The sequence below is a fragment of the Megalops cyprinoides genome, chromosome 18, assembly GCF_013368585.1.
Source record: "Megalops cyprinoides isolate fMegCyp1 chromosome 18, fMegCyp1.pri, whole genome shotgun sequence".
In the NCBI taxonomy this organism is placed as follows: Eukaryota; Metazoa; Chordata; class Actinopteri; order Elopiformes; family Megalopidae; genus Megalops; species Megalops cyprinoides.
Window position 1 is genome coordinate 12781680 of NC_050600.1, and position 17135 is coordinate 12798814.

General features: G+C 41.9%; 1 protein-coding gene across 2 annotated transcripts in view; it reads right to left on the reverse strand.

The window, feature by feature from the left end:
• Positions 1–15122, reverse strand: part of LOC118792947 (huntingtin-like) — a 40372-nt gene extending 25250 nt beyond the window's left edge. Inside the window, exons 1-13 of one of the 2 annotated variants that reach the window (XM_036550826.1) lie at positions 14796–15122; positions 11867–11950; positions 11436–11556; positions 9093–9152; positions 7998–8077; positions 7778–7916; positions 6015–6156; positions 5472–5650; positions 4129–4333; positions 3772–3819; positions 2705–2785; positions 1909–2258; positions 238–361 (exon numbers count right to left, since the gene is read on the reverse strand). In XM_036550826.1, coding sequence (XP_036406719.1) covers positions 238–361; positions 1909–2258; positions 2705–2785; positions 3772–3819; positions 4129–4333; positions 5472–5650; positions 6015–6156; positions 7778–7916; positions 7998–8077; positions 9093–9152; positions 11436–11556; positions 11867–11950; positions 14796–14893 — 1711 coding nt within the window. In that variant the 5' untranslated portion in view covers positions 14894–15122. The remainder of the gene's footprint in view (positions 1–237; positions 362–1908; positions 2259–2704; positions 2786–3771; positions 3820–4128; positions 4334–5471; positions 5651–6014; positions 6157–7777; positions 7917–7997; positions 8078–9092; positions 9153–11435; positions 11557–11866; positions 11951–14795) is intronic. The other variant, XM_036550825.1, reaches the window with a different exon arrangement.
• Positions 15123–17135: the final 2013 nt, after the last annotated feature.

The following is a 17135-nucleotide window of genomic DNA, read 5'->3' on the forward strand; positions in this document are numbered from 1 at the left end:
GAATGTTCTTTGGAGTGTTTAATAAACAGCCTTGTCTCACAGTTAAATGAGGATTAAAGGAAAAGAAAACTTCTGAACAACAAAGGCAAAAGCATCCTTATTCCCAACACTGACAAAAAATGTAATGTAATATAATGTGACAGATGTTCAAAAGTTAGGATTTGGACCATTATAAATGACTGGGAGAGGACAGGCACTCAGACAGAGCCCTGGAGAGCAGAGAGAAGGGGGTCATACCCAGCGTGGACTGGGAGAAAGGCTCCAGGGATTCTTCCAGAACAGTGCCGCTCCCTTCCTCCTCCTCATCCTGCAGCATCCCAATCTGCATCCCTGAGTACTGGCTGTCACTACCATCCAGAACCTGATGCACACACACACACACACACACACACACAGAAGCCTGTTAGAGCTTCATCCAGCGCATATGACTGCAAATTGACTGGCTGAGATGGGCTGAATGACCTATGAAAACTACCTTGCTGGTATCTGCAAGGAAAGAGAAGGAAACCTGGCTTTAAAGTTAAGATTGTGGCAGCTTAAACTCCTTCATTTGCTCAATTAAACCATACATTCCTTAGTTACAGATCCTTGAAGGTGAATCAGAGATGAACTCTTCTGTGGAACTTTTAGCACTGAAAGATCATCCCTACTATGTGCCCCTTGACTTCAGAATGTTAAAAACACAAAAAGGGAAGTACACAGACAGGCCTCCTCACCAGAGGCTCAAAAACCTGTGACAACCCATTAGGTGTATTACGGAAGAAAGCATGTAAAGGACAGCCTTCAGTCCTGAGGATATTATATTAACATCCACAAGTAAACAGGACCAGAGAATGTTAGAAAGCTCCAAACTACATTTAATGCAAAGACAAGCTGCTGAGAAATTATTAGTACACGTAGCATTCAGGGTTTGCAATCAACAGACTGCCAACAATCCACTGAAAAACAGTCTTGTTTCATGAATGTCAGTTAAACAGAAACTGAGAATCATTTTGTCAAATGTGTAATGCTAACAGTTGTCACTGCACTTGTAGATCAGACCAGTTCCCTTCAATCCCTAAAATTGGTGACTTATAAAACAAGATTATACAGATCCTAACTTCATTACAGAGACTGTCTTTCATGCAATGAAACATAACATCAAAAGTGAAATACCAGTTACATGGTTAGTTAACATGTACAGGACAGACTGATAATACAGGGGCAAATCTGAATCCAAGCATGCACCGGTGTTATAGTGTGCATTTGTTGTAGATTCAAGGAAATTCAGGATGCAATCAGGAAAAAAACATTCCACATCTGAAGACATGCTGACTGATGATGAACATTTAGTGTTAGCAAGAGATTATTTTGTACATAATAAAAGAAAAAATGAAATCAAACCATGACAAACTTATGGATGCAGCAAACTGAGCGTGAGAGAGCTCTGTAGCAGCTTTAGAGATAAGCATCCATGCTGCTCTTCTGAATGTAGCTTTGGGTAGGGTGATGAACCAACTGCCACAAGATCTCTGAGGGAGAGCTTCAGCTCCCAGCTGTCTGCACTAAGGGCTAAGGACCATAATGTCCATTTCTCTAAGCAACTGTGGGCAGACAGAGAGAAATGCGGAAGGCTTGGGGGTAAATAAAAGGCCATTAACACGTGGGCTTCAGCAATGAGGGGGTGGGGCAGAGTTGCGGGAGGGGGTCAGACAGGTGAGGGAAGGAAGGGGGTGGGGGGGGAGCTCATCCGGCTCCCAGTCCCCCGCAGCTGCTGACCTTGTCACTACCGCTAGCGAACGAGGCGGTGGAGTAGGAAGAAGAAGAAGTAGAAGTGATGACAGACGACTCGAAGTCCGAGCTGGGGGAGGCGTCGGGGCCCTCGGTAGAGGTCGGAGACGGCGGCTCGGCGTGGTGCAGCACACTTACGAGCTCGGAGCAGTCGGAGGGCGTGACGGCCGAGTCGGGTCCCTCGGTGGTGGTCTGGGAGCTGTCGCTGGTGGGCGAGCAGGTGTGGTGGTTGGTGTCGGCCGCGCCGCCACCGCCGCCGCCGCCGCTGACCTGGCTGGAGCTGCGGCTCAGCACGTCCTCCTCCTCCTCCGGCGTGTCGGCCCCGCCCTGCTCCGAGGAGGCGCTCAGGTCCACTGAGTCCCCCGGCTGCAGGCTGCGCTGTGAGGAGCGCGGCTGCTCCGTGATGATGTCGTGGACGCCAGAGGAGTCCAGCGAGGAGACGCCCGAGGACGAGGGCACCTCGCTGGCCCCGTCGCTGTTCACCGAGGCTGGAGAGGAAAGGGGCACATTAACCACACAAGGTTTCCTCAGCAGGTTATGCTCAGTCTTGGGAAAAAAAAAAATAGGCATACATACAGTACCAGTCAAAAGTTTGGACACACCTGATTAAGATAATGGGAAACATGCATTCGAAGACATTTTGACCTCAAGACTTATGCTTAAATGTTTGAAATTAGTTTCTTAGACAAATATAAATAACGAAGTTGAACCCTACGTATGAATTTTTAAAAAAATATATTTTTTGGTTACTTTGAAGAACCTAAAATAGAAGATAGTTTTGATGTCTTTACTATTATTCTAAAATGTGGGAAAGAGTAAAAATAAGGAAAAACCCTTCTATGAGTAGGTGTGTCCAAACTTTTGACTGGTACTGTACCTATCTCTGTGTCAACGTACCGTGCTCTTACAATACCTGTTAGAGAAGTGCACACACCTGTGAAAGTTCCAGTGGTGACATCTGACCTTGTCTCAAGGTCATCCTCCAGCCCCTCCTCTTCTCCAGAGAGCAGCTTCCCTGGGAAAAGAAAGTCATGTTGATCAGAGGATTTCAGTGAATAAAGGCTTTCAGTGGAAAGAACCTCTACAGCTTTTCTTTTAATGTACAAGTAAAAAATAACTACTGTGTGGTGTAACTGTGGCAATACTCACCATACCACATTGCAAGGAACTAGCCAGGTAAAAGGGTTAAATCAGCTCACCTCACATATCACAACACCGAATAAAAACTCCACACTAACGAGATACCACAGTACCTCCTACCTATTTGAAATACCCACTCCAATGCACAGAGCTTAATTACTGCTTCATTGCTACCTAACCAGAGTCACATATTAAAATGAAGTGGAGATAACTGACTAATGTCCCCTTTGAAACAGCTTTAAATTTAAATTTGATGTTGTGATCTTCAGGTTTTGAATTAAAGAAAAGTATCTGTCAGCAGTCACCTTTTTCACTATTGTTTTTCCTAAATTGGTTTATAATGACTTGAGTTCTTTCAGTTTTGAAATGCGATTATGTACATACAGCAACATGTCCAACGCAGACCAAGAAACCGTATTTATGAAGTAAAATTTAAGCATTTGTATTACAATTAAACCAAATAACATATGATATAAAACAATTATTTAAGTCATTTTATTTCACAATATAAGACATTAATCTTTGTGAATCTTGTATTCTTGATAAAACCGGACAGAGATGTCCAATTTTAAAATTATTTATTCATGATTTTGCCCAAGAACATATTGAGCCTGGCCACACTTACACTTGTGTAATATTGCTTTATTAATTAATCAAAGAGATGTCTCCGGGCATTTCTGAGAATGCAGGGAGGACACTTTTTGTCCATTTAATGTCCCTTACTGCACCAGACGTTTAGAGGAAGGACAACAAGACGTGACCCGGATGTCTCCCATAAACAACTAAAGATGCAAAGTGGAGCTGAACAACAAAGACAGAAACAAGGCTAAATGCCAGGAGACACAGCCAGGCCATAATCACCTTTCTGTTTTCTGAGGAGCAGTGGACTGCAGGAGGACCCCCCTCCAGCTGCAAGCAACAGGAGAGAAGAGGTAAAAGAGACCAGAAAGCCCGGCGTACAGGTGACACAGAAAAAGCCACCCACAGATGGGAGGTTAGTGGAAAGGAGAGAGTCCAAAAAAAGAGAGAAGGAGAGGCAGAGCGACAGAGACTGTACAGTGACACCAGCGATGGGCATGGATCTGACACAAACTGGCTCCTAGTACTCTAAGAGAGAAGTACCGCTGTTAGGGAGCAGTTTGTTCCCCTATGGGGATGACACGGTTGAACCGCGCGCCTGCGTTGTGAATGTGCCTCGCGAGCGGCGGGGGGGTTTACCGATGAGCTCCACGATGCTGCCACTGCGGGCGCGGCTCTCCGTCTCCTCGCGGGAGATGCTGGCCCGGGGGACGCCGCCGGGCGTGATGAGGGCGTGCAGGAGGTCGGGCGGCGGCGTGCGCAGCGTCTGCTGCAGCAGCTCCAGGGCGGCCGTCACCACGTTGTGGTCGTGGTGCTGCGTGTAGTGGAGCGTCAGCTCGTACACCTGAGGGCACACGGGTCACAGCGTCGTCGATAACGTTCACGGCCAAACAGAGTTTACATCACGTTACATTTACGTTTATTCATTGGGCAGATGGATTTATCCAAAGCGACTTACAAGTGAGGCAGAGTACAGTGCAAGCGAAAGCCATACACAGAGTCACAATAATAGAAGTGCTGTATGAGTATAAGTTTCAACAGTTGGCCAAACAAGGTACAAGCTAGCTGGTAGAGACACAAGTGTATTAAACCATTAAAATTCATTTTTGTAATGGCAAACAGAGTTTAGGACATATGAAATTGCTTTAGATGGTAGTGATTCAGGTCATCAGGTGAGCACGGAAGAGCTGTGTCTTCAGATGCTTTGTAAAGGTAGTAAGGGACTCGGTGGAATGGATGAAGTGTGGAAGGTCATTCCATCATCGAGGGACAACGGCAAATACGGTTCTGGATAGTGATTTTGTGCCACGATGTGTTGGGACCAGCAGACACCATTCGATAGCAGAGCGCAGCCGTCATTGATTACTTTCACAGCCACACCGAACCCTGGACTTCTCGTAAAGTGAGTGCACACTTGAAGCAGTGGTTGTGTTCCAGTAAATAGTTGGATAAACTAAACTGTGTGTCAGCATGTATTTACACAGGACACATTCCTGGCAAAGTATGCAATGCATTCCCTCCCCTGAACACATCTGGGAGCAGTGAATAGCAGCTGGCTGCCTGGGACAGCATTTGCAAGCAGTTTTTTTTTTTGGTTAATCAAATTCATTTGAATTACTTTTTGGTTACAAAAAATACATCTGTATTGAACAAAGCTGCATTAAATGACATTGCCTTAAATGATGTCTCCCTGTATTTCATTACACTAAGTAGTGTGGAATGAATATTAGTTCAACAAACAAGCAGCACACTAAAGTGGAACCTTCTGGTCAGCCTCCTCTCTCAGCATTTTGTTATTCAATGCAGTCAAGTTTCCTGAGGCAATCTGTATGTAGTGTATGAATTGATTCTTTTAACTGACCTCAAAAGCCACAGCTTCCTGAGTCTGTTTAAGCAGACGTTTGATGAGGAGATAGACAGTTAACATCAAGGATAGTGTGGTGCCAAGACCAGCGGATACATATGGAGTGATGGCGCTGTACCTGGATCAGGTGCTCTGGTGTGGGGGCGATGTCAGCCTCTTTGCGTGTCACCCCGAAGCTACCCTTCAGGCTGGTGTCCTTGACCTGCTGCTGGAGGAGGGGCATCAAGTAGCGGAGCGTCATCAGCACCCCCAGAATCAGGGGGCTGGGGTGCTCGTCATCCACTGGCACCAGCAATCCTGGGACATTTACAGAGAGGCACATCAACAAGGGATATAAAACAAAGTACAGTGTACAAGCTACAATGTACAATGTAAAAGCTACCCACAAATTTGAAAAATAAGAAATCTGTGATAAGAAATGACAGGTTCCCGCTGACACACATACAAGTGCTACATGGCTAAGTCATAATTTCACAATTTTTAAAGTCCAGTAACCACAAAAACCCTACAGTATGTGAACTGTGCAGACCTAACGGCCCTTCCTCTACATAATTACAGATAACTGCTGTTACTGCAGGAGGAAGCACAACACACACGACAGCGGCACGAAACCCTGCGGGAGTGCAGTGAAGCAGCCTGTGCTCAGCGCCGTGACCCTCACCAAGCAGCACGTTCAGCAGCCAGGTGTAGAAGTACTGCGTCCGGCGCGAGTGCTGGCAGATGCTGACCGCCGAGCTGGCCGCCGTGCGGCGCACCGTCGGGGAGCTGGACTTCAGGTTCGACACAAACGCCTTCAACAGCACCTACAGTCACAGAGCACAGCACACATTCGACTTCCACCCCGAGTCACCCTAACGGAAGAACCCAATGACTACACCATGCGTCACAAGAAGCACTCTGTTTCATAGGTCAATTAAATGATTTTTAATATCAATACAATATGATTTGGCAGTATATGCTTTGCTATAACAGCGCTTTAATGAGCTGCATGGCGTATGAGGTGTCTAGCCTTGAGCTAATCTCTTTACAAATCCAGTAGGCCCACATCAAGTACAAACTATTTCCTCTTTTGAAGTCTGTGGGCTTTGTATTTGATGACACAAAATCAATAAAATGGTAACTAACCATAATTTCCAGACAGACTGACAAACAATTACTGGAAGAGTTTTTTTTTTTTAAAAAAAAAACTACTCTTCCTGAAAAAAAGTATGTGACAGACTGAGAAAACAGCCATAATTCATTTACCGTTTTCAGCTCCATGGGCTTCTGTAATTGCATCTTAAAATAAATTATTCAATGTCAAACCGCAATACATATTCAGTTGTTAAACAATTTTTTGGTGAACAGAGACCAAAATACTCTAATTACAATCTGTGCATTTGTGTAAATTTAGATTTAATTTAGACTGTGTTCATTAAAAAACACGAACCCCATTTCAAAATCTTGCCTGATCCAGTCAGGTAACAAGGACTGCTGTATGTGTTTTAAAAAGGAACATCTACGCTACTTAGGAATAAAAGACAAATGAGCAGGACAATTAGAAACCTGGGGGGGGGTTCAGCTGTCTGTGAGGAACACCTGCAGCTCTTCTGAGCTCAGAGTCGGAGCAACGGAGGGAGAAAAATAGTGCAATGGAAGCAATTAGGCTGCACCTGCATCACAGGCTGCATTTAGAGTATGATGTAAGCCCATCCCCAGCCGTGGCCTGGGTCCTGCTGCTGCACGGCGATGCTCCACTAGGGAGAGCAGAGCGCCATGTCCTCTCCGCTTTGCACACAGCAACAGCTCGGCACAGCTCGGTGTATTAATGTCTTGGTCAGGAGGCTCAATCCAGCCACCGGTGTGCACGGAGCCCTGTGACAGCAATGCTGTATCCTCAGTGCCCAGCACTCAGCATCACACTGACTGAGGGGGAGCCAGGACACAGCCGGCAAGAAACCCATGACTGACAGTCATCAGTCTTTTGTACTACATGAGTGCACACAGAGCTTGTATTCCTTACTGGGACAATTACAAGCCTTCAGCCAAAAAGTAAAGCTACTTGAATTATCATATCTTAACACAGGACACCTCCCCAACCCAAAGTCTGACCTCACAGAATATTCTGTGTTTTTTAACACAGAACATTCACCTAAAATACATAATATATTCTGTGTTTTAGGAATATGGGGCTTTCACAGAATACAAATGCTAGAAAACAAGCTGCGCACCTACTTGGTATTATGGATTTAACAATTACCTGTATGGAACTGTAAAACAGTCCATAAAACTGTTTTATCGTGCTTGTAACAAAGAAAAATAATAAAATCACTATTAAGACATTCAGAAAGTGGTATTCTAAATCCCTATTCAAATGCAAGACTACAGGCCTACCTACTGTGGTGCAGTGGGATTGGCAGATTGCGCTCAGTAGAGTAATTGTACCTTAATCTCCCCATCATTGGCAAAGTTCCCAAACGGCGCCATGATCTTGGGGATGGCCGCAGCGAGGGTCTCTTGCACCGGCTCCTCCGGCCGCTTGCTGATCCGAGTCAGGCAGGGCAGCAGGTTCACCAGGTAAGGCCTGAGGGAAGGCTCTGTCAGTCACATGCACCTGTACATCCTAGACGGTCGTTCATTAATCACCTAGGGAAGCTGAGCTTACCTGCATTTCTGTGGCCGCACAAGATGCGAAAGCTCAGCGAACCTCCACAGCGCTGCTCTGAGGCTCCGTGAAGGGCCATTCTGCAGGGGACAACAGAAACTGATTACATCTTCCAGTGTTTATCACGCACCCATTTAATATCATCTGCCTACCGTGATATTCACATGCATTTCTCTCCCTTACTAATGGCAGCTTGCACATGTTATAGGAAATACAATACTACAGCATTAGTTGGGTTTTAGTTGATATATCCAACATTTTCAGAGGACACTGCTGTGTTTGTACAATGCAAAAACATCATTAAGTATAACAATATCCTCTGGGAGTCAACTTGAAGGTACAGGGCCTCAGCGCAGAGAGTCCGACTTTAATAAACAGCACACAGAGGAGAATTTCTTATAAATGCAAACAAAGCACGCAGATTAGCAGCTGTTCAAGATTCAACCAGTGGCGAGCATGGCCAAAAACAACAAAAGGAAGTGGGCCTGTTGATAACAATGTGGAATTTGCCTCGCAGTTATTGTTCATCATGCAGCTACATTAGCATGGTGGGCGTGATAACCTGAAATGCAAAGTAAATTACTTTGTTAGCCACCTGGCCACACAGTGTTAGCCCTTATTGAACAATGATGGAAATGACAATCATACAGAGAGCAAACAAACTTACAAGAGATTTGACAGAGTATTTACCCAGAAAGATACATCCACCCTAGAAAGGCCTCTCTTTATGAAATGCAAAGGAGAGTAGGTACAATCCCTTGAAAGTACAGACCCAGGACAAGTATTTGAAAGACACAGTATGTAGCATATTCTGATGCTCTATGTCTCTGAAACATATCAAAAGAATGTAATATCACGTCCAATAAGGCTTCTGTAGCTAAACATTCTTTCTAACCCACAAACAATGAGGCTGTGTCCACACAGCCAAAAACCCGCTGGTCTGTCAACAACCACTATTATAACCTTCACACCTTGAATACAAGCATGGTTTGACTGACGGAGACACTGTGTTAACAGGCATTTATTTCCCTGTGTTTTCTGAACAACTACATGGAAGTGAATATTCAAGTAAGGGTAGAAAGCACATGAATTCACCTTTTTGATCTCTTTGTAGAGCTCAAGCTGTAGTCGAGGAAGGTTGGAATCCATTAGTGCCTGCGGAGGATTAATAACATATGATTAATAACACAATATACACACTCACTCATTCACTCGCTCATACCAGTAGAGGACTACAGAAAAATAATAATGGACAAGTATTAGAATATATTATATGCTTGATATATATATATATATATATATATATATATATATATATATATATATATATATATATATATATATATATATATACACACACAAGAACGTTTTAAAGACATTTTGAAGGAATTCATGATTGTCATCAACAACAAAATAGGCTGTTGCCTATGCTACTCTAAAGAAATAAGATGTAACATTAATGTATAATCAGTAGCTACATATATTTAAGCAACGTCTGTATGGGGTGTGATATTAGGCAAGCCATTGAAACCCAACAAAATTATTAAAATCAATTAAACCTTTCAAACCATTAAAACCTCAGACAACAGCACAGCTCTTCCTTAGCCGTGCTTTTCATTTTCCTATTTGGAAAAAATATCTCCCCGTTTCCTATCTTGTCCCAATCAATAGACATTTTTACTCCATTTCCACAAAACAGTCATCTGTCATGAATTTTAAAAATACAATTATATAAGAGGGCAGAGTGCAAGCATGTTTTATTGCAAGTGTGTAAACCCTGGCCTGTTTAAACTAAGGCCAACTTTCACACCTGCTGAAAGCTTACTAACCCACAAATCAAAAGCTGATTAGGAAGCACACACTACACAGTGTGCAATCATAATTTAAAGTAAGAGTCAATGTAACCCATTTTGAAGTCAAAGGATGCAAAATCCATATACAAGAAATTGTAATGACCATGTGGAAAAGTAAGCTACGTACAGACTCCTAAGAGGACATTCTCACAGTCTCACCAGACTGAGGTAGACATGCAGCAACTACAAACTTGCAGAGGCTTATTATTGATGTTATGATGCAAACTGATCAGCCAGAGAAGCACATGACTTAGTTGCTTTTATGAGCTACCTGTTCCTCACAAGATCTACAAATGCTTAAATATGGCATGCATCACCAAGCCCTGTAAAAATCTCACCCAGCTCAGGATATTAAAATGTTTTAAGCTGACACTGAGAGTATGGATTTTCATAAACCATCTCCCATCTCCCTTCTAATGTAGTCAATTACTACAGTCTTTTGTTCAACTTGAAACCCATCATTATAACATCTAACTGAGGTCATACTACAGTTGGCCAGGACCTAGAAAATCACTGCACACTCAACATTAAGAAAGTTTGACAGCTGAAATTTTATTTTACACCACATAGGGTGTATAGCTTGATAAAATGGATAACTTTGTCAACAAGGGAAAAAAACAGATAAGAAAAAAGAGGAGGACAATCAGCAGAAGAGACCTTCCACTGTAAGTGTCTCACAAAAGAGAAAAATCACATGCATGCTCCCCCTTAAAACTGCTTAGCTGAACCTTGTCAGTAGCATTATCTTGAATGTCTTGAGACATTATTCATCAACGAACCGTGTAATTTGAGAAAGGCATAGAGTGCAGCTGAACCACAGTATCTTTTTTGATCATTGCTCACATACTGACTGGTAAACCCAGGAACAGAGTGGTCCTGCATAAAGTAAATTACTGGGTTCACAGCTTGATATGAACATTCCACAGGGATTCAAATCCTGGGTTAAAGCTGTGTTTCTGTGTAGAAGTGGCTTAATGTCACCCTCCACCAGAAAACATGGGGAGAAGTGCATCCCAAAGGCATTAAAGAATTTTATTTTATGCTTCTTTATTTCAAAAACAGGTTATGCAGTCTTGTTTTAATTGAGTTTTATTCTGCATCTTCTTTGCTTCTTTCTGATGAGAAAATAATCAATGTTATTTTTTTATAGTCAAGGTTTTTATACATACATTCAATATATATTCAATGTTTATTTTCTTTACCAGACTTTATTAAAATACAATCAGAGAACACCAACAAAGACTATAACCCACTCTGGCCAAACATCTATCCTGTAGTCCCATGCACATTCACATTAAGGCAGCAAGTAGCGTTCCAATTATTACACCACACCATGGACTTATGGTTCAGAGCCACATGGGATGTTTGTTATGTTTGAGAGAGATGGCTTTCCTTCAGCTGCTTCAGTGATACTCTGTTGTGTACATGGGTAACAGAATGCGCAAGATTCTAAAGCTGCAAGCACTGCCCTGCGAGCCAGGTGCGAAGTCGACATCACGCGTGAAACACTAAGTATGTCCACTGGCAGCTGTACAGAATGCCAGTGAGGAAGACCGAAAGAGGACGCACAAGACTCCGGCCTTACTTTGATCATTCTGTTGAGGCACTCGTCGGCCACCATCCTGACGTCTGACTCCTTGTCGTCACTGCACAGCAGGAACATCTCCATGGCAATGCCCAGCAGTTTCTGGAACTCAGGGGACGTCCTGATCCCAGAGCCATAAGGAGCAAGAGAGGGGGTTCACAGTCACTCCACACAGACCTGCACCATCACTCGGCTGAGAAACTATGGGCCCATCGTTCTACTCCACTTAGACATAGCAAAACGCTAACAACAACCACCCTAACCTCATAACAAAACACCCTGCAGTAACTAACAATTTAATAAAGTGACCTTCGGATCAGGCAGAAGTATTACTGGGGTTTTTACTTATTATGTTTTAACATCACAAAATCAATGTAGAAATGTGGAAATTTAGCAGTATATTACCCACAGTTTTGGAGAAGATGGCTTACCTCAAGGACTGTGCAATGATGTTTTCACATATTGTTAGACAATGAGTTACTCGGTCCTTTTTGGTAGTGGCAGGGTCTTTCTTCCTATAATTGAGGAAAATAAAAGAAAGAAATACATTAGTCTGGACAATATCAAAGGGTTCAAGAGAAAATAGATGGGTGTACAGACGTTTCAAATATCTCATTCCACAAACTAATGTATAGGGGAAAGAAACTATGAGCATTTTTTTGGTGGACAACTGCAAGCTTCCATAAGCTCCCATGAAATCAATTTCATCTTTAAAGCAATATCAAGACCACACAATGACTCCACAACTGCACATTCAATTGTTATTATCAAAGACAATAGCAGTATTTCCAGTTTAAGCATTAATCTGCTCTTAAGCATTTGGGGAAAAGCCTACATCTGTACAACTGGTATAACAGGAACAACAGGTATCATTTTAGCTAAATTAGAATATTAAGCTCGACCTTAGGTTTTTGTCATGCTTGAAAAAATACTGAAGACTCTGTTAAACAGTAGCATAATCAATCCAATAAGAGGTAGGGTTTTTGTTGTTAACTCCATTCTGTCCTGCAGATAAAAATGATCTGAGACAGGGCACTTTCAAATTGTATCTGCAATATTTTGTCATCCCACAGTAACAGACTGCCCTTGGGACACAGTATCTTTGAGAGAAACAGAGCAGTTGGTGGTCAGCTGAGTCACATTAATACAAAAATAAGCCCTGCTGGCTTGGATTTCAAAGTCCAAGAAAAAAAACTATGCCATAGGGTAATGGCACAATGGCAAATATCTTTGTCAGGTCAAAAGACCTACCTAACCAAAGGTATATCTTGGTGTTAATTAGACAGGGAAGGAATGGCAGTGTTAGTGTGGGGTCAGGGGAGGTAGCAGGAGTGCGCAGACAAGTGCTAAACGCAAAGTGACCAAGGTATTCAGGTGCTTCAAGTCTTCCTTACAGTTTGGCATGCTTTAACAACCATGTGTGAGGGGGGGGGCTGACAGCACCCTGTGAAGCAGAACCTATGGTATTTCAAAGCACACAGAGGTACAGTATTTTCCTCCAGACTAAGTCAGTTTCTTTTACTGGGGAATTTAGGTAGCTTCACAAGGACTAGACAGATCAAGTGCTTCCCTTTGCTTTTTTAGTCTCCCCAGCACAATAAATCACATTGGCTGAATAAACATTTATTAATAATTTAAGTAACTGTACACCTACATATCAATAACATTATTAATAGTCTAGCCATGTTCAATTAGTCAGTGGTTCTCAGTATCGGCTCCAGGAGCCCACTGTGTAATCTGGATTTCATTCCAAATGCTCTATTACAAAATATTCCTCTGGGGAAAAAATATAATTCACGCAGTACTTTTTGGGAGAAGATATCCAAAGTTTCTTGTCTCCTGTTTTGGTAGCACTATTACATCTACGGCGTGAAGCTGTTGTAAGGTAAAAGCTGCCATACATATTATTATAATTAATCCACTTTTCTTACTACATTAACTGACATTTCCATATGCCTGTTGACTATACATAAGAATAATTACAGGTCAGAGTGACTTTTTCCTCTGTTGTCTAATGACTGAAACTCTTTCTGGTACTGTATGCCCCTGCAGAGAACACAAGTCCAAATTTCCACCTCCAATGGAATTTCCACCCACACATGTAAACAGTTCAACAGCATCAAACAGGCCATCTTTCTCCTTGCTTAAGATTTAATTAGTAGAGACCCCTAGATACAGCATAACAAATATTTATACAAGACAAAGAAACGTATTCAATAAAAGACTGTCTATTCTTAATTCTGTACATACGTGCCAAAATTGCGATTACCGATTAGCGAGCAATTACCAAATAAATTTATTTTAATTTGTTAATTGTACGCCTAATTAATTTGAGTGCGTAGCTATTTATTGAACCAGCTACTGTAACTAAGATATAAAGCAAACGAAACTGAGCCAAATATCCCAAGAGTAAGATGGTTACATGGTGTAAACATGTTATTTTCACATCTCCAATCTCTGTGTATTTTATTAGCACTTGACACTCCAGCATCTTTCTATCAAACTTAACTAACTTTACGTCTGATTTGCTAGCATAGCTAAATAAGTACCTGGCCGGACATGAATAATCCATTTCAGTATTCACTTTAAAACGTAATCTAATTTAAATAATTACCGAAATCATCTGGAGAAAAACAGCACATAGCCGTACACATGAACTGAGATACCCTTAGACTGGAGCTCTTCGTACACCGCAATTGCATGGAGCTACGTTAGCTAGCTACACCTTGTGCGAAATTATTTTAGCAGGCAACAGGCAGGCAACTAGTTGCAAAAATGTGTTCAGATTTTAATATCAAAACGCACTATTAGGCTATTGCTAATGGTATTGGCGGTCTGTCTTGAGTTGACTAACTAGAATACTTTTTGCCTGATCAGATGTTGGCGCAATAGCTAGCTAGCAAGATAGCAAATTCCATGTTGTGTTCCCAAATATTTTAACCACTGGATCGGCTGGTTGGGTTTGCAGCCACAGGTAGAGCAACTGACAGCAGCATCACATCAACTTTCCACCATGGGGACCTGCACCTGCAAGCTGCTAGCTAACTAGCTGACCGAGCTAGCTAGCTAGTCGAGGTAGCAGACTATTTACTTTAACCTCAGGTAAATCCCGTTCCTTTGATTGTGGCAACTTGGTAAATAGCCACATCTGGTCGTCATACTCAGCTAATTTTTCATTAATTTAAACTACACGACATTAGCTAGGTCGCTAGACTGGTGCGCGGTTGCAGAATGGGAACAAGTCAGCTCTCAGAATGCCCTGCCATAGCTGACAGTGATCTACAGTTAGCTAAGCCAATTCCTCTTGCTAAACCAATTTCCATTATTCCCCGGTTCCTCACCTTCGCACACGATACTTACTGCTTCTGGACAAGCTCCTCGGCGAGCGGCAGTCCTTGCTGTTGCTGGAATGACTTGAGTGACTCGAAGGCCTTCATCAGTTTCTCCATGGTGGCCATTTTAAGGGGAATAATATTTACAAATAACACCACAAGCAGCAGGGAAAAGGGGAAACAACTAGGAAGCCGACAGCCGGTGCGCGTTGCGCGTCACAGACTCAGCGACAGCTTTCGCCTGGCGCCTCTCGTCCTGCCACCAGAAATTCCTTTAACTTTTGACCAATATATAATTTTAAATGAATGGGACGTAGTTGATATGACATCCGAATTTGTAAGCCATCTTTAATGTACCCTCCCTCCTCCAAGCAAGGAAGTGAATGCCTAGACAAGCATGGGGAAAGACGCGCTATCCGCAGCCACTCAGCTGCGGCGTTCCTTTGATTGACCACTGCATTGAGCAATAACGCGCACCGCAGCGACTTTTTTTAGGTGAGGAAATAAGGTTGGCGTTATTTATTTATTTACTCCCACTAGAGACGAAACGCTTGCGAACCCTCGAATCATATGATCTTGGAATGTGGGAAAACATGACAGCAGAAATCGGCCACATTAAGTGAAAATGCCTTTGATGTCTTTGATTATCAAACGGATAACATGTGAGCGACCAGCAGCGAATGTTATAAAAAAAACTCTTTGATACCTAGCATGATGAATTGTCAAAGCTGTCGGGAATAGTCGTACTTTAACACCACTTTGCCATGTTACGCTTCCTTTGGGAAGATTTGACGATCTGTCAAAAGTATCGTTGATATGTTGATATGATAAGTTTTACTTTCAAGTTTTCACTTCCCGCATCTAAGCACTGTTATAATGGATTTTTCTGTTATCAGTAATGGAATTCACCACTGAAAGGTGCAGAATGATTAGAATTATAATGACCTAGCGCTAATGTGGGTGGGCATTTTAGGTGGTGCAGTTTCAGGTATGATCTTATAAATTAAAAATGTCAATGAGTCCATGAGGAGGGGTCTATGTGAACAATTTATGCATTTTCTAAGTAAATCACAACCATTATTCCTTCGGAAAAGAAGATAGTTCACATTTATTCTTGTAAGACCACATTGGATTAATAGGGTTCTGTCTAATGAAAAGCACAACATAGTGTTAAAATATTCATATGCCACATATAACTAATGTTGTGTAATTTATTCCTGTCATTCTCCTTTGTCACCTCGAAGAATTTTCAAGGAGCCCTCACTTGTGGGGCTAATGGGGGATACAGTTGAAAATGGAGTCATGTGATTCTGAAGGGTGCTTTTGTTGACAAGGTTTTATATAAAAAACACATCTTTATAAATAATTTCAGGTATGTAATCTATTGTTTAGGTAAATGCCAATTTACAAAGCATTCCGAATACAACTATAACTTTAGACAAAATTGCCAATAATTTCAAATTAACTAGATCCTTCTTTTAAGACATTCATAGTTGTTTGTTTATCCATCTGCATATATTTGAAAAAATGGCAAAGAACAGTCTTGTATGCATTCATGTGCCTCCATGTAAGCCAAGGCCAGTTAATTTTTATTCTTTAGGCATATTTCCCTGTGAATGTTAATAGTATCAACTAATTAAGCATATTTGCATGATGTAAAGGAGGGAACTTAATATTTAATGTTAATAATACATAATACATTACAATTTAGAATGAACTTGCTATTTGTGTTAGAGAAATGAAATCATTTTACTTTACCTCTAGCTTCATATACGTGCCGTGCAGTAAACTACAGTAACAGATAAAATAAATACCAGGTCTTCATGTCAGTAAGTGGTAGCCAGGATGAGTATTTTAATATTTTATACATACTGGAGTGTCTTGACCTACAAGGTGAAAAACCATTGCCTGAAATGAAGCAAGTAAGCGCAAGACAGAAGTTTTATACAAACGGCAGTGTTTTATTTCATAATTACAAATGTCATATGGTACAACACCCAGTGATATAACTTGTACAAGAATTACATTGACTGCAGTGGTTGAAAGACATGACTGTACAACTACAAAATCGGTCACCTTGCATTAATAAAGGCGGCATCCAATATCTCTGATATGTTGGCACCAGAATATAATTTACAAACAAGAAAACCTGAAGGTTACTACCAATACATGCTTGATTAGTAAAACATTTCAAAACAGGCATTAAAATGCACTTTGTGCAGACATTCAAACTGATAAAAGTATTTCCTTACCAGCTAAATAGGGACACCGAATGTGGTTGGATCCTTTCCTTCAATTAGCCAAATTTTTGTTTAAAAAAGTCAAAACAAAAAAAAGAATAGAAGTCTGGCAATTGGCACAGGCAAAG